Source organism: Clarias gariepinus, chromosome 7 (assembly GCF_024256425.1).
Source record: "Clarias gariepinus isolate MV-2021 ecotype Netherlands chromosome 7, CGAR_prim_01v2, whole genome shotgun sequence".
Classification (NCBI taxonomy): Eukaryota; Metazoa; Chordata; class Actinopteri; order Siluriformes; family Clariidae; genus Clarias; species Clarias gariepinus.
The window spans coordinates 29,809,506-29,827,567 of record NC_071106.1 but is presented as its reverse complement, the minus strand read 5'-3'; the positions used below and the strand labels follow the sequence as shown (position 1 = coordinate 29,827,567).

The following is an 18,062-nucleotide window of genomic DNA, read 5'->3' as shown; positions in this document are numbered from 1 at the left end:
CGTGCACCGCCTCTTATTTAAAACAGAAGAGGATAATTAAATTTAGTTTAAATGCACACGCCTTTGGGAAAATAATTAAATATTTATGTAAATTAAAAATTTGAAAGAGAAGGACTACTTTCTTTAACTACAATTTTTGCTCATAATTTTATTTCCCAATTCCATTAGTGGCATGACAACCACCAGCTCTCACACATGAATCCACCTGACATTCCTGAATGCTAAATGCACTTGGATGGGAAACTAACCAATACCAACTAGTTGGCTATCAACAGGATAGAGAACAAGGATGCCCCCTTTCAGAAAGCTGCCCGTCAACAATAATTTCAAAGCACTACAGTAAAGCAGGCAAAAAGAAACCAGTTTAGACCATTTCCTTCGGTAAACGGTGTGCTATGGTGTGGTCACTCACCTCTTGTGTTAAAGTGCTGGTGTTGATGATGAGAATCCGGTTCTGACAGCCGCACCACAGCTTTCCTGCCACAGGGACCATCTTAGTAACAGGACCACTCGGGGAACCTAAACCCAATGTCTGAGAACTTTGAGGATCCCAGAAACTCCCTATTAGAGAAAGAGAGAATTTGACAATAAAAATATTTTTCGGGTGCAAAACATAGAGTGCTTTACTGGACTAAGTATTCTCTTTTCAATTTAATCTTTCATCAAATTTATATGTAGTGTGTGTAGATAACCAGCAGAAATGTATTTGGTATTGACTACAGATTGCATGTCAGTAGTAATGTCGTCCCTTAGTACTCCTGAACATTGAGCCAATAAATTAATCTATGTAGATTAATAAATTATAAGAGGTGTTCAGGTCAAACTTGGACTTTTGTTAGTGCAGAATAACAGAATTCACTAAGAATTCACAGAATTTATTAAGTGTTTCATTAGTGTTTGGATGGCATCAAGATTGGGCACGATAGGACTACTTGCTTCACGTCATTATAATTGCTGACATGCTGGCCACCGAGGAAATCCCTTAATGGGAAAAAAGCTAATAAAATAATAAAATAAAAAGGCTTTTAATAAAAAAGGCATTCTGTTTTTGCATGATTTTTACCAAAATAGTCAGTTGCAAAGGATAAAAGTATAAATATGGAGACAGTATCTTCACAGTACGTCAATTTTGCAAATAGTTCTTTAGATAATCAGGAGAAATACCGGTGCCCAATTGGAGCTCTGTTTCAACCTTGCCACTTCTGTCTTATCTGGACATTTCAGGTTAGAACGCCTGGTATACCACAGACTCACAAATAATAAGAAACAGGGTAAAAAGAGTATATGACAGTTTTAGGCAAATGGGTAAATGAAAAATCCAAATATCAATAATATTTTAATATTTTTGGTGAAAAAAAATCCCTTAATATTCCAACGCATTGGGAAGGTAATAACTTTGGTCTTGGTACTAGAATAAAATACCCTGAATGAGTAATAGAATGTAACAAATGTCACGAAAACTTACCTGCTTCCCTTTGATAAACAATCACTTCACCGTTAGCAAGGGACACAAAGACTTTGTTGTCGAGGTACCTTTCCAAAGCAGACAGAATAGAGTATGTAACTTTGGGTTTAAGAGGTCAAAAGCAGATGCAACAGAGAGTAACATAAGCATGTGTGACTTACAGGATGCACAAGATGGAAGCTGAGTGCTGCATCTTCATGCTGTTTTTCCTGTTCCTGATGTTGTCTGAGGACTGGTAAACATGGATGCTGGAAATACACAAAACACAAAGCCAGATATGAAAGATGGATTCATCTTATATTTAACCTTACAAAGTTGTACACTCATTTTAATGGCTGAATATTTAAATATTTATTTAGTTAAATCAATTTGTATAACATGACAGATCCCTCCAAAATACATCACTGAAAAAAAAAAGTCTCAAGAAACTTTCTCATATTAAATCCAATTAAATTATGTAAATTAAATTGAAGAAATTGGAATAAATGTTTTACTGTGACAGGTTGAAAAGTGCCTATTTAAAAAAATTGTTGTTTAACAACAAATTCAGCAGCAACCTTATTTCCCCTCTTGTCTGTTCCAACCAATCAGGATTCAGCATCACCAATATACTAATCACTGGCCTGATCATATGTCATCATCTGCACCAGTTTCTCACTGGTTCATTCCTTAGATTAGATGTTTTTATTATTTATTCAAACAAAACTCTAATCCTCTGAAATTGCTCTACAGGGACTAAAAAAAATAGACAAAAAACCTGGAGAACTATTCCTCATTAAAAACACCAGAAAGTCTGACTATTTGGAAGTACAATATAAAGAAACAACTATTGCTGCTCAAGGCTTTTGCACATTTAAGTAAATCTGTTTAATCACATGACTGCACAAAATTATAATATTTGAGGAACACATGGCTGCCAGATAGTTGAAAATAAAGATGTACAACACTAACAAATACTGCAAAGAAGAGACTTGAAGTGGCACGTACACACAGGACCATAGTTTGAAAGATAACAATCCTGTATTTTTTAATTTTGCATACTTTTGCATAAATGAATCTTAAGCAATATTTCCAGTTTTGTGCAATTGCCACAAGTCATGCACATTTTAAACAAACTTTTATGTCTTACATTTTTTGGTACCTTTTCACTCCCAAAAAAACATTTAAATTGTAAAAATCTCATGTATACATGAAGAGGGGTTAGAGGTTTAAAAACCTGATAAGAAAAGCTGAATAAATGTTAAAATGTCCAAAGTTTTTCCTTCTCATGCTGTGAAACTGAATGCATGAACTAATTTTTTTGAAAAATGAAAATAAGTTTGTGAGAAAAAAAAAGAGAGAGAAATTGGGGGGGGGGGGGGGGGTTACTAAATCACTCTGTCTTCATGATTTATTTACAGAAAACAGGGTCGATATAGTTAAAGGGACTTTAAGGCAAAGAGCATAACATATCCGCAGAGATTAGGTGATGGCATGAAAAGATGAAAAGGGAAGCTCTAAGAAAACTATGATTAAGCTGATAATCCTAACAGAATAGTGAGATACACAGTAACAGGCCTGCACATGACAAAGTGAAACATAAGGTGTGGAAAATGATTGTGGAGGGTTGAACAAGGGCAAGCTAGAGTCACTTAAGGTGAGAACAGAAAAAAGATCCTAACTTACGGTGCACTATTAAAAATACTGGGGCTGGAATGATGACATAGTATAACCATATTCCTTACGGCACCTTATATCGCACAGATATTAAATTATTCCTTGTATGAAAATATGGCTATAAAAACATTTTTATTTCTAGTCCTTTACCATATAATTTAAACATATAATTAAACATATCCATCATTGAAATTTTAATATTCCAACAAATTTAGTACTCATAAATTAATCGCCAACTCTTCCCTTAATATTGTAAAAGACAATAATGTGTCTTAGAGACATAATATGTTTAAAAGAGGGCACATTTTTTTTTTTTTGCAATTTCCCTCGGGATTATTAAAGATTTATCTTAAAGCTTTGAAATCACTAAGAAAACCGGATATTTATATCACTAGTTCTACTATTCATTGATCAATCCATTAAGCTAAAATGTTTCTTGAGTGCCAATGTACGTAGCTCTTTCCTATGGGTGGATAGCTCTTTCCTATGGGTGCCTTACACTGTAATTCAGTATTAGAAGCAGTGTGAAATGATACATTTGTCTAACTCTGTGAATCTCAGAAGGCGCATGCTTTATTCTTCATCCTCCCCTTAACCAATACAGCAAGCAGCCACCCACCAGCCGTCCTCGGTGCCAAGCCACACTGAGCTCTGGTGGGCTTCCGGGTCGATGCTCAGCAGGTCCTCCAGGCTGGCACGGGTGAAGGAGCCGCGGCTGGATCTGCGCATGGCGCGTCCGTCCATTGGGCAGTCGACACTCAGTCTCTGTGGCCCGAACCCACTGGAAAACTCCTGCTCTTCTTCTGAACTGGTAGTCTCAGGTGCCATGTCCTTACAGCCTGCTCCCTCATCATCTAAAGCAGTGGTAAAGACATACACACTTTACATGGCATTTGTTTGAGTTATAGATCAAGCCACATTCGGGCTACAGTCACACAGTTATAAGAAACTTAAGTTATTAAGTTAATTAAACATATGCTAATTAAACCAACATTAACTTTTCAGGTCTAGACAACCTAAACACAACAATATTACATGCTGCTTCAAAATAACATGACCTCATGATGATGATTACATAGATTTTGGCTTTTTCTTATCATCAGCTAATAAAAGTTTGCAAATCAGCAAGGCCAGGAGTAGAATTTGGAAAAAGTGTTACAAGAAGTCTAAGCATAAAGCAACTTCAGTGACTGCAGCTAAGGAATATACAGTGGACATACTGTACACATACCTATTAAAATGGCAGGTTTGTATATCCCCTGTATTTAAAAATCCAAATTTAAATCTGCTGCTCCTGTCATATACTGGTTTAATCACAGGGCAAGACCACCAAGACTAATGGTGTTAGCTCAATGCAGTAATATTTGAGTCTGTGAGGCAGAGAGTAGCTGAACTCATTCACCCTGTCTAGACATAAATAACCAAGGCAGCACCATGGCCCTTTTACACTAGAGTCTTAAAGACTGTCCAGTATACAGTAACACTCTGACTCTCTGGCAACCATCTGAATTTAGGTAAGTGTAAACGGACGATAGGAAAATAGACGCCACAAATGTAAGGAAGCTTGAACCATGCTGGTACATGACCTCTCCTAGGCTACTGGTTTTTTCCAGACATAGTTAGTTCAGGTCAGGTTAAGGAATGAACAGTTATGCTGATTGATCCTTAATTTTAAAAACATATTTAAAGCTTAATTTTTTATTTTAAAGCAATATCTCTGATCTAGGCAATGTGAGCAAATGTATGTCAAATATAAATGTACATCAGCAACCGAGCTTAAATGTACACAAGGCCTTGCAGAAAGTACTACTTGATTTACACAAAAGCTCACTACATTCATCTCTGTGTGTTACATAAGTAACTGAAAAATTATAAATAATCCACAAAGGAAATTATAGTAGCGTGCAAAAGTAATTGAAACAAGAAAAGTCACTTTCTTGACTGTTAATTTCTTCACCATTGCCCAACAGTTTTTTATTGAGTTTAGACCATGGGTTTAGAAGCTGAATATCATGGTCACATAGCCAGTTTTTAACTAGTTTTAGTATTAGTTAACTCTAGTCAGATAGCCTAGACCTAATCAGTGAAATCACCTGTTTTGTGCACAGGGAGAACAATAACTTATAGCATATGTTTTCTTAATCCTTTTGGCCAGCCTAGTATTTTACCTAGAATCACCCAAAATGGAATGGTGACTATGGAAATGGAACTGGCACTCCATCAAGAACACTAGTAAGAAAGAAAACTCTTTTTAAATCATCCCCTTAAGGAAAATTACTCACATTCTCTGTTTTAAATCTGGCAGGGTACACTGAAATGCACTCAGTGCATTATAACACCATAATTCTTTAGTTACTCTGTACTCTGGCTATTGTAGCTGTGACCATGAAAGTACCATAAAAAACAATACTCTTCATACTTAAAATAAAAAAAAAATATATGTCTGTGTAATGTCTTAAATGTTTTCTACCTCCATCCTGACAGGCATAAATGCCTTACTTGCAAGGTCTAAATAGAGATTAAACCATTTAATCAGAGTGGGTTTAAATAAAAGAGCATGACTCACTGCCGTAGCTGGACGAGATGGTGGAATGTGATGCTTGGCTCTGCAGCGTGGATGATGGGCTTGGCGAGTCTTCGTCGTCCGAGTCGTCGCTTTCGAAGGGCCCGAGTTCAGGCGCTGTGGGAACAGGAGGATCGCTAAGCTCTGGAGAGGAGCGAGAAATGGAGATGTGGAGCTGAGGTTGAACAGAAGGAGCTGGCGGTGACTCGGACTCAGATGGCACCACGGGGGCAGAGTGCCTTGACTCTACTCGCTCCCTGAGGGAAAGAATAAAAGTGTCAACTATCATGTAACACATAACATTGAATTTGTAAAATCCTGATTTTATTTAACAAGACGTAAACCAAACAGGACAGGGTGGCAGAAGGGTCCTGTAAAAAACTGGAGTTTCACTCAATAAAATATAAAAGGTGGTGTAGTGGTTAGCACTGTCGCCTTGCACCTCCAGGGTCCGGGTTCAATTCCCGACCAGGCTAGATTCCTGTCTCTCAGAAAAGGGAAGTTTAAATGTTTTCGCTGTGCTTGGTGGGTTTACTCCGATTTCCTCGCACAGTCCAAAGATATGCAGGTTAGGCTAATTGGCATTCCCAAATTTCCTGTAGTGTCTGAATGAGTAAGTGTATGTGTGTGTGCCCTGCGATGAATTGGCACCCTGTCCAGGGTGTACCCTTCCTCGTGCCCGAAGCCTCCTGGGACAGGGTCTAGGTCCCTGTGACCCTGAATACAGGATAAAGCGGTATAGTCGATGAGTGAGAGTGACAAAAAAAAATAAAAAAATTGGATAGCAGTTTTCTCCCAGGAGTTAATTTTATATTAAAAACTAGGGCAGACTGTAGGGAAGACTTCTTTTAGTAAAAGAAAGAACAATAATTATCATATATGAGATGATATATAATATTATATTAATGGGAATTATACACATTAGTATGGTTTGTGTTAATTCCAGTTATTTTCAGTTTAGTTTCTTTTATTGCTTCGATATTATTACAAAATCAAGTAAGTACCTACCTACCCATTAAATCCCTTTATACAAGGGGTGTTCAAGTCATGTTTCAATTGTGCAGAATAACAGCATAAGAGTAAAAACTACCTTTATTTCTCCATATTTCTCCCTAGACACAGTCCGATTTTAGCACAGTCGGATTATGGCTCGGGACAAACATACATGCACATTCTAACTTCATGGTATTCAAGCACTAGTGAAACGCTGGGAAACGTGCATTATGGAATTATATAGAGAAATAAAGATAGTTTTCACTCTCATAACTGTGTTCTGACATTGTGCACAATCATCAAAAATTCCTGTTTGTAGTTAGAAACATACATACTGACTGCGGCTCATTATAATTCAATAATAAAACGAAATCACTGTCAAAGTCAGTCAATTATGAACTAATTAGTAAAACAAGAAAAATTCACATGTCTGCCTCAGATCACATACTGATTATGGGTATTTATTGTAAATTATTGCCACTTTGACCAATGAACTAAAGAATGTGGGAAAATATGACCATGCTAAATCTCACCAACATAGCTAGCATGTTAACTAGCTAAATGGCAATACAAAAGGACAAGGAATATTTACAAAAGGAAAAACTACATTTGCCTCAATCAACATCACATTGTTTTAGTAAAAAATGATAAATTAGGGCCATTTTTACCAGCATGGAATGTAGTAAAATATCAGCTAAGGCTATCTAAGAGCTTTACCCCTAATCTCCCAGGTGTTAGCTTGCATGAAAACAACTAGCTGCCTCGTTGAAGCTACTGGATGTTACAAAGTAACCACATGACTTTATATACATATGTTTAAAAAGAAATGTATTGAATAAATAATTGAAACCAAAATGTAGCAAAAACACACTTAGAAACAGCAACAGAGCGGGTATAGTTTCACAAAGCTAGTCTCTGTATTAGCAAAGTCTGATACCACATGCATGGCTCATTTCCTGTTAATGCTCAGTCATCTGGAACTTGTTCCAACGTATGCACAAAGTGTAATTTCAATCTATTCACAAACACAGCAGCTTTACTTATCGTGCTAAAAAGATCAACTGTGGCATTTAGAAACAGATTGTTTAGTCCACTCTCTAACCACTAGACCCTAAATTAAAGTGCACTACTGTACATGCCAACGGACCTGCTCTTGAGTCCCGGCACGGCTGCGATGCAGATGATCCGCGCAGAGCAGACAGCGATACAGGCCTCCACCGTGGGCTCGGCCCTGATGCTCAGCACGCACACTTGGCCTACGTAGCCGTCACTATTACAGACCCACACCTCATACACGTTCTCTGGGCTGCTGTGGCTCGGTGAGGCGCAGGAGAACTGCATGCCACTACGGGTCTTCATGATGGGAATGGCTTTCAAGAACTCAGGGTCCCATTCGTCTTTATTCATGGCTATGGAGAGGAAAAGCATGATGTCAAATACAATATGCACACATGCCTTTTACTTTAATAAGATGTAATATGTAGAATCCTTTTACTTATCACTTAGTATTGCATTATTATTGTATTGGTCCTTAATATTTGATGGTGCATTATTATTTTTTATTTTTTTGGTAAATGTACAAAAACAGATGTGTGATAAATTAAGGGGAAACCAAAGAAGTGACTTAGTTGGGCCACAGTGGTACACCAGATTAATGTCAAAGTGCATAGGTCATACAAGAGCAGCATTCTTTCAAAAGATTTTCTCGTCAAGTAATATTTTTTTAAAGGTTTTGGAAAACTCTGTTAAACAAGTGTCTTATACTGTAGGTGTTCAATTTGTATAAGATTTGGTGTCTATTAAAGCATTTACATAATTTTCACTTGTTATTCATTTACCTAAATGTAAGGCGAGTAACAAACCAACGCCTGTAAAATGCCCTATCGGGCATAACCAAGCCCAGAGTTTTCCTTTAATTTGTCACTTTTCTGTAAGGTGTAAAATCTAACTCTGTGCAAGTAACCATGCTGATTCTAAGGCTCTAACTAGTCTATACTTTAGTTAAATAATCATGATCCTTGTTTGGATATAACAGTGTGACTACCAAGCTTTTTTTTGGCCTCCTCAAAGGCCTGCTCAAAGTTGCTGCGTGCGTCTGGACTGCTGAACTCGAAAATGAACGTGCTGTCCGCAGATGCCGTGCTCAGCTCCAGTTTAGTGGGCAAGAAGGTCATGCTAAATGCCAGGGACTGTTTCTCTGCTAATTCCCTGTGAACCGATGCCATCAAGTCCTTTATTACATCATCCAGACTCTGGAATAAGAGGAAGAGAGATTTGACAAGATGTTATTATGTGTTTGTTAATGTACTTAGAATGTAAAGAGAGTCCAAGAAAGTTATCCTATCCAAAGCTGATGAGTGCACGAAGAAAGGTTTGTTTACTGTAGTTCTCTGCTTGGAAATTAATGCTATTCTATTCTATATAAAGACATTTTTTTTTGTCATTTTATATGCTTAATTGTGTGTCAAAGTATACAGTTTATTTAACCTAAGTAATATAATACACCATCACCAGTCTGGTCACTTAGGAATATTTATGCAACAGTGTATCTCAGCCAATGATGTGAAAGAAATGCCTCAGAGTTCAGAAGACATTAGCCAGACCATAATTAGACCTGGCAGAAAGGCTACACTATTTTAAACACTTTTTACAACAAAGACAATCAGGAAAACATCTCAGGACACACAACAATTCTGACGTTCATGGGTTACACAGACCACATGTGGTTCTATTCCTGTCATGGACAGATAGAAATCTGAGGGTACAGAGTCAGAAATTCTGGCCAGGTGAGAAATGGAAAAAGACCAGATACTGTAAGTCTAGCTTCAATGATGACGAATACATCAACAAAAATTTATACTTGGCTACTGGGATATTAAAAAAACAACAACAAACCGAACATTTGCCATTTCAAATTTATTAATTCAATCTCGAAACAAAGCTTAAAGTGGCAAAAAAATATACAAAGAAGATGTCAATTAACCAGTTTTACTTGATGTCCATCAGCAATCCACACAGCCAACACAAGCTCACTCAAGCTAGAGTATGTACTAAATATGATGCAAAAGCATTATTTTAAATAAAACAACCGAACTTTAGACATAATTGCAACGAGGCAAAATTAATGGGTGTACTTTATAAGAAGCTTTGTAGAAAAGCAATGTGTTGGTACATGAACACAACTAATGTACGGATGACTTGCATATACTGATATACTAATACAGTCTGTAAAATATAGAACACAGATATACAGTAGGTAGATTTTTATATACAGTATACAACAAGTCTTTTGTGTGTTTACACATTGATGTGTTTGTGTTGTAACTGACCTGGTGAGGAAAGCTGAGGGTCTCTGACAGCTTGCTGATTTGGCCGAGGGTACTGAGGTCCTCATCCAGACGGCTGATGGCTTTTTGGATTGTATCCCTGTTGGTGGCCTGACTCGAGCCTGCAGAGAGGAAACGATTCAAAAATAAAAAACTTCTTAAGTTTTAAGCAGCATTTCTCTAAATTAGCTTATATAGATGGACGCTTTACCTTTCACTAACTCAATATCCTCCAAGGGCAGTTTCCACAGGAACTTATATTTACTGGAGGTGTCAATGACACTAGCAGCAGAATATCTGGAAAATGTTTGTAAAAACAGTTTAAGTTGGGAGAAAGAGTAGAAAGAGGAGACATTTTAATACTTAAATGCCATTTATTAAATTGGTGAATCAATATAATGCTCGATTGTCACTATTAATGCCATACTGACTATCAGGTTTTGAGCATGTATGAGTTTAAATGTTGAAATGTTTGTCTGTTAAAAATAATATTAATAACTTTACAAAAAAGTATAAATTAGACATATACTCAGCAAAAAAAGAAACGTCCCTTTTTTAGGACTGTGTATTTCAACAATAATGTTGTAAAAATCAAAATAACTTTACAGATCTTCATTGTAAAGGGTTTAAACAATGTTTTCCATGCATGTTCAATTAACCATAATCAATTAATTAACATGCACCTGTGGAATGGTCGTTAAGACCTTAACAGCTTACAGAAAGGAGGCATTTAAGGTCACAGTTCTAAAAACGCAGGACACTAAAGAGACTTGTCTACCGACTGTGAAAAACACCCAAAGAAAGATGCCCAAGGTCCCTGCTCATCTGCGTGAACGTGCATTAGGCATGCTGCAGGGAGGCATGAGGACTGCTGATGTGGCTAGGGCAATAAATTGCCATGTCTGCACTGTGAGACGCCTAAGACAGTGCTACAGGGAGACAGGAAGGACAGCTGATCATCCTCGCAGTGGAAGACCACGAGTAACAACACCTGCACAGGATCGGTACATCCGAATATCACACCTGCGTGACAGGTACAGGATGGCCACAACAACTGCCCGAGTCACACCAGGAACACACAATCCCTCCATCAGTGCTCAGACTGTCCGCAATAGGCAGTCCATGAGGAGGAGATGCACTGCAGTACTTCAAGCAGCTGGTGGCCACACCAGATACTGACTGGTACTTTTGATTTTGAGCCTCCCTTCATTCAGGGACACATTGGGAAACATTTTTAGTTTATGTCTTATGGTGTTGACTCTTTTAGTGTTCATACAAATATGTACACATTAAGTTTACTGAAAGTAAAAACAGTTGAAAGTCAGAGGACGTTTCTTTTTTTTGCTGAGTATATATCATAAATGAAATGCAATGTGGAGGTGTAAGGCCTTGTACAGACTCTAGAGGGTGCTAAAGCAAAGTATGCAGGCACCAGATTGCCAAAATGCTACCCTGTCTTAACGCAGCAATAGCAATTATAGTTACAAATCTCAAATTTCCACCATAAATGACTAGTTTTTGTTGTTACATGAAAATGTCTGACAATTTTTACAGATTTTACAGATTATGTCATGTCTCAGAGGTCATGAATGAAAGTTTATACAAATATTGAATAATAATAATAATAATAATAATAATAATAATAATATATACAAATATTGATACATAGACTTCAGGATTATATTTAAAGTTATTACATGTGAAACAAGTACAATTACAATTTTTGTCACATACACAGTCATACACAGTGCGATACGCAATGAAATGTTTATACGACCGCTCGTGACCTCAAAATGTAAATTATCAATAGAAATAAAAATAAATTAGGGAATAGAATAATAAAATACAAAAACATTTTCCCTAAAACCTAAAAAAAACTGCAGAGAAAAATAACAAAATATTAAATATGGGATATAAAAAATATTAAAAATATAAAAAAAAACCTAGCTGTACAAAATATACACAATAATGTACTGTAACAGGTAATGTATGCATTATATACTGTAATCTGTTATTCCATCTGGACCATGCTGATTAGATATGTTGTGCAGCAGTTATACTAGTATGTTTTTTTATGTTTACATTTTCCTTCTTTTAGTTTCTTACAACCACAAGTGTATGAAATACAGTTAATAATCTAATCCAAGCCACTCACAGACTCATGGAGCTTCGGCGTAAAGAGCCTGACTTCCTCTTCAGAGTCGTACAGATCAGCAAATCAGTGAACAGGAAGAGAGAGCGATCCTTCTTCCCACCTACTGTTTTCTATAAAGAGAGAAAAGAAAGAGAGAAAGGACCTTTAAGTCTTGAGTCACTAATCAAACAATTATCAAATGATTTTTGATAAAACATTTGTAATTTTCCTCAAATTTTTCACTTTCTTACCGCCTCCATCACCATTTCCTGTCTGAGGAATTTCCTCTCTGGATTCAAGATCTGAGATGAAATGGCATTAATAGGTCAGATACAGAATTCAATTTAACATTAATGACATAAACCTTTCCTTTGCTGCACATATGTGATGCTGTGTAAGTGCGTGTACTAGCATAATCAAAAGAAGTGATTAGTGATGACAGTGAAAGGTTTATAATTAATTAACTAGTTGATTAAGTAGGTGAGTAAGGCATGTCATTTATCTAGTTAATAAGCAAGCAAGAAGCTAAGAATGTACGGTATGTAACAATATGGTAATTAGCTAATTAAGTAAGGTTACAAAGTAACAATAAAAGTAAGTAAGGTAAATAATATAAGTAAGTAAAAAAACAAAGTTAGGCAATTAAAGTATGTAAATAAAAAACATTAATCAGCTGAGGTTAGTTATTTAGGCAAGTAAGTCAGGAAAAGTATACAGTATAATATAATCCAAGTTTGGATCAAAATTATGATAACATTTTAAATTATTTAAGTACTTATTGGAGTGCAGCAGTCACAAAAGAAAAAAGAAAAGAAAAAAAAACACATCCGTATTGAAAAATTGTCTTACATGCTCTACTCCCTCTATGTGGGCCTCGATCTCCTGCATGACCCGTGTCTCTCGCTCCACCTCCTCCGCGTTACGTCGTCCCTTATTTATCCTCTCAGCCAATCGCTTAATGTTCTTCTGAGCATCCAGCAGGTGTGGGTGGTCTGGGTGGTCTTCCGCAGTGTGTTTCAGCAAATCCTAACCCATCCACACACAGTTAATGACTTCAATAACATGTTGTGTGTTTTACCGTCCTGAGCATGCAAAAGTAATGAGTGATGAGAAAAGAAACCAAAATACAACTCATACTCACTTTAACCAAAAGCTCATAGCGTGGGATACGCTGCACAGGTTTGATCATCAGATCACCCAAAGCCTGCTTCTCTTTATTCTCTCGCATACTTTGCTGAATGAGAGAAAAAAAGAGGGAAAAAAAGTAATAAAAACAAATGTAATAAAACTGTAAAAGCCTAATAAAAGCTTTCAACAAATGAGGAAACACTGAAATATTAATCTTCTCCTTGCATGTTCATTTAGCTGGTTTAGATATAACCACTAGGTGGCAGCAAAATCAATGATTTAGCTGCCCAAGGACTGTGATAACAGGATCAGCTTTGCCTTTGGCAACTATAATGAATTTGCAACAGCACTCAAGCGACGTGACCTAAAATACACTTATAATTGAAAGAACAAACAAAGAGATAGGGTTTGGTGTCTGGAAAAACTGTGTCATACTAAACGGTGCACACAGACATAAAGAGAACAATGGATAGGAAAGACACCACAATATCTCTGCATTATTATAGTTAGTAGATGAAAACATATTTTGTAAGGATGTTCTTGTAATGATAAACTTACTTACTTAATAAAGAGTTTATCCGCCTCATTACTTTAATCCTTCATGGAAAGGGATCACTATGCTCAGCTGGTATTTAGGTGGTGGCTCTTTCTATACCTCTAGCAACTCTACCCAAATGATACCTAATATACGCTCAACTCTAAAAAAATAAAAAATAAAACATGCTTTCAATGTTTGTGTTGCATGTTCAACTTGTTTTCTTCCAATTTGGTCTAAGTGCCACCCACTAGCTAGTCCTCCCCTTTTATTACATGACTCTTGCCAACTGGGAAAAAGCGAAGGCCAATATGAGCTTCCTCTGAGACATGTGTATCCAGCCAACTTCATCTTTTTAAACTGTTCTCATGTGACGTCCCAGTTCAGCTTTGTCACAATTCATGTCTAGTTACACCAGTAACTTTTTCTCTCTCTGTGTATTACACATTAATTTAGTTCCAAAGTTTTACCATGGAACAGTTGATTGATTACATAATGTCGGACCTGTATGAGCTTGATCACCTTAACGTAATGACACAAAGGACTGTCTGACCCAAGTGCGAGTCCCAAAGGAATACACACGGACACAAAAGATGAGAAACAAACCTCCAAAAACTTCATGAAAGCTGGTTTGGCTTCTTTAGCGATCCTCACTGCGTCTTTGGCATTCAAGAAGTTGTCAATGTACGCGGAGTAAATGTTAGCCAGCACCTCTTTGGAAAACTGGGAAAGGAAATGAAAGAGATTTATCAGAGGTACAATATGTTTCTCAGAATTTCAATAGCAGCGAGTTTAAATCATAACACTCTTTTTTTATGCCAGTGATTTTAAACAAGACATATTGTATTCATGAAAAATGTAAAACAAAAATTGTCTACATTTTTCCAAATTTACATTTAATGAGACTCAGCAATCTGAAGCTTGAATAATAGTCTTCAAATCGTATAACTTCCCTAATCTGCTACAGGTTTAAATACGAATTACACGCTGAAGTCGCTTATTTCAATTACACAGAGATACACACAGGATGAAAATGATTTAGCACTCACTGTGCACTCTCTTATGTTTAGATGTCATTTCTCCTTTTCAGCTCTCTGTGAACTTTGCCTTTTATGGAGTTTTGAGGCGGGGCTAAATATAAATCAACTATGGCTTAAACATACTAAACCACCTCTATCCATGTTACAACCATTCTTCTTAACATTTTTTTATACTCCTGTATTTTACACAATTCCCCTGAGCTACCGATCAGCCCCAACATTAAAACATTAAGCCAGATATCATATAGTTCTCTTTGTGCCACCAAAACAACCAATATTTAAAAAACACTAAGTGTTGCAATACCTGCCTGTTTGTGCTACATTGGCTTTTCTGTGGGATCAAACCAGAAGCACTGGTCTTTGCTCCAAACAGATATATATCAGCCTGGGGTGCTGATGATCCTGTCACACAGTTTACTGGCGCATAATTGATAATCAATGATACTGTGTTAATGTTATGTGGTGTTAATGGCATGGTTGATTATTGTATACGGATTTACACTTTCGCCATGGCTGGGGAATGAAGCAACTTGATACTACTAAATGCGTAGACTGGATTTTTTGTCTCTCTTTTTTGGGGATTTCCCACCATTTTTTTTTAATGCAATACCTACCAGTCTGGTGAGGTGGGGAAAACAACCCTCCCTTCTCTGGGACAATCCTCATTTCTGCTTCCAATATTCTGCCTCATGTCCTTCTAATGATGAGCTAAAAATGTATTTGCAATTTATATTCACGCTATCCGGTATGATCGAAAATGAGTCTGGCTCCTCGTAAGGTTTCTTCCTGATTCTTTTTATCTTATGGATTTTTTACTGTCACCGTTGCCCCTGGCTTGCTCATTAGGACCAAATTGATCAAGCTATAAATTATTTTTTTCCCCTTGTAAAGATGTTAAAGTAAAAACGTAAAAATAGTCAAGTAAAAAAAATTCTTATTGTAAAATAAATTATAAAGAAAACAGTTATAAAAATACCTAAATTTATACAGTAACACAATAACTTCCGTTAATTTTTTCGAATAGACCCTAAGTCTGTACTAAAAGGCGAATTTTAAATTAAGTTATAGAATAATAAAAAATACCACATCACTACTGAATTCTCAATGTTGATCAATTAGAAAGCTTCATTCATTTGTTCATTCATTATTACCTTTAGTGCATGCCATTGTTGTTAATTACTTTTTTTAGAATGTACAGTATAATGTACTAACTCAATGAAAAACATACAATAATATAGATAACATAGACTTTTCGGAATCTTATCATATTAAATGTCAAACATTATACCATGTGTCATTACTTGAGGGGTAGCCTTTACCTAGAAAAATGCACCTGGACTAAAGGCTAACTAAATTTACAGTGGTCCTTAAAGGGACCCCCCTGTACATACAGTATATTTACCATAATTTTTATAAAAAAACAAAACAAACAACAACCCTGAACTATCCATTTAAGGTCATGCGCAGATACTTTTTTCTCCATGAGCGTATGGTCCTTACCCTCATCATTTTCAAATTAGCTTATTTTACACTACCTTCACAAACCTGGATGCTATTAAAAATGTTTCATCAAGACAGTATGCTTAAATATTTCATCATTATAAGAACGTAATAAATCTTTGATCTTTGACAACTTGATTTTGATTTTAAACTTGATCTGTGACAAACAGTATAATATGAATGATTAATACTAAAAGAAGGCCAGGGTTTGTAAATAGCACCTAAAGCACCATCTAAAAGATCAAAAAACAGCCAACCAACCAAACCAGGCTCTCAAAACTTGAGGCATGGTCAAGAAAGCATACTTCACTTTTCACATAAGTGTGACCACAGGAAATTTTGTGTAATTGCTTGTACATATACAGTTTGCATGTTTACGGAGAGACAAATAGCACCCTGTGGACTCTGGAGAAGACTCAGAGGTGTCCTCTGACCCTACTAAAGAGATCACAAGCACAGCCATGTTATTGCTTCAAAAAAGTACTAAAAGACTGCGAGAAGACCCGAGAGGCACCGACCTGGCTGACTCTCCCATTGCGCAGTCTCTGCTTTAACTCCAAATGGTGGCGGATAATAAGTGCAGTAATGGAGAAGCACCTTTCAGTTTGACCTAAATTTACCCTAAGCGTTTTTTTCAGCAGTGGCTATTCCTGTTCTTGAGGAAATTTACACTTTTCACTTGGTGAAATGTATATTAGTATTTTCTTATCACAAAGGTAGTCATTCGTCCAGAACTTGTTGCGCGTCTGTAATTTGCTACTTTCGTTCATTGTGTTGCTAAAATGTATGGAAAATGGATCTTACTGGAAATTCCCACACTAAATATACACTGTATGCCCTAAACTGCATTTAGATCTTTGGTTGGGTCACACAGAGTTACTGGTGTGGGTTAGGACCCACTGTACTCATGAAGAAAACAGAAAAAAAAAATCCACTGTTAAGTTGAATTCTGTAAGGAAAGGGAGGGGGCAGCCATCTTACTCACTCACTGACTCATCTTCTTTACCGCTTTATCCTGTATTCAGGGTCGTGGGACCTGGAGCCTATCCCAGTAGGCTTAGGGCACGAGGCGGGGTACACCCTGGACAGGGTGCCAATCCATCGCAGGGCACACACACACATAAACACACTCACACACAAACCCATTCACACACTACAGGCAATGTGGGAACGCCAATCAACCTAACCTACATGTCTTTCAACTGTGGGAGGAAACCAGAAAACCCCAAGGGAAACCCACTAAGCACGGGGAGAACATGCAAACTCCTTGCAAACAGAGATGGGAAGCAGCCGTCTTAGTCAACTATAATTACCTTTTATGAGAATTTTTTAGATTAGATTTAACTTTGTTTTTGAGAATTTATCACTCTTATGCAAGTTATGCTTTAGCATTTGCATCAATCAAGAAAGATAATATGCAAGTGCTAATGTCCGAGGAGTTAAAGTAAAAAAAAAAAAAAGAAAGAAAGAAAAAAAGAAATTACCATATTGTTGGGAAAAGTCTCAGCTATGAGCCATGGTGCTCTGATGGTGTCCTTGTACATAAAAGAAATGATTTCAGTCTGAGCTAGTGTGTTTATTTTATTTCAATATGCTATGAACGAATGCTGAACCTAGAATACTTAAAAGGGGAAGCTCTTCACAAGGGAAGCTTGTGATGTTTTCCGGTAATCATGCCATTAATGATGACTTAGTGATTGCTTTGATAAAACCAGCTATTGC

General features: G+C 36.8%; 1 protein-coding gene across 2 annotated transcripts in view; it reads right to left on the bottom strand.

Annotated features, from left to right (window-relative positions):
• LOC128527469 (rho guanine nucleotide exchange factor 17-like) overlaps positions 1-18,062 on the bottom strand; it is a 99,818-nt gene that overhangs the window by 3,643 nt on the left and 78,113 nt on the right. For both annotated transcript variants that reach the window (XM_053499860.1, XM_053499861.1), the window contains 14 exons: positions 14,407-14,523; positions 13,279-13,371; positions 12,987-13,163; positions 12,389-12,439; positions 12,159-12,268; positions 10,215-10,300; positions 10,007-10,125; positions 8,722-8,929; positions 7,825-8,086; positions 5,688-5,941; positions 3,741-3,975; positions 1,627-1,713; positions 1,466-1,533; positions 413-561 (listed from right to left, as the gene is read on the bottom strand). In XM_053499860.1, the coding sequence (XP_053355835.1) occupies positions 413-561; positions 1,466-1,533; positions 1,627-1,713; positions 3,741-3,975; positions 5,688-5,941; positions 7,825-8,086; positions 8,722-8,929; positions 10,007-10,125; positions 10,215-10,300; positions 12,159-12,268; positions 12,389-12,439; positions 12,987-13,163; positions 13,279-13,371; positions 14,407-14,523 (2,016 nt within the window). The remainder of the gene's footprint in view (positions 1-412; positions 562-1,465; positions 1,534-1,626; positions 1,714-3,740; positions 3,976-5,687; positions 5,942-7,824; positions 8,087-8,721; positions 8,930-10,006; positions 10,126-10,214; positions 10,301-12,158; positions 12,269-12,388; positions 12,440-12,986; positions 13,164-13,278; positions 13,372-14,406; positions 14,524-18,062) is intronic.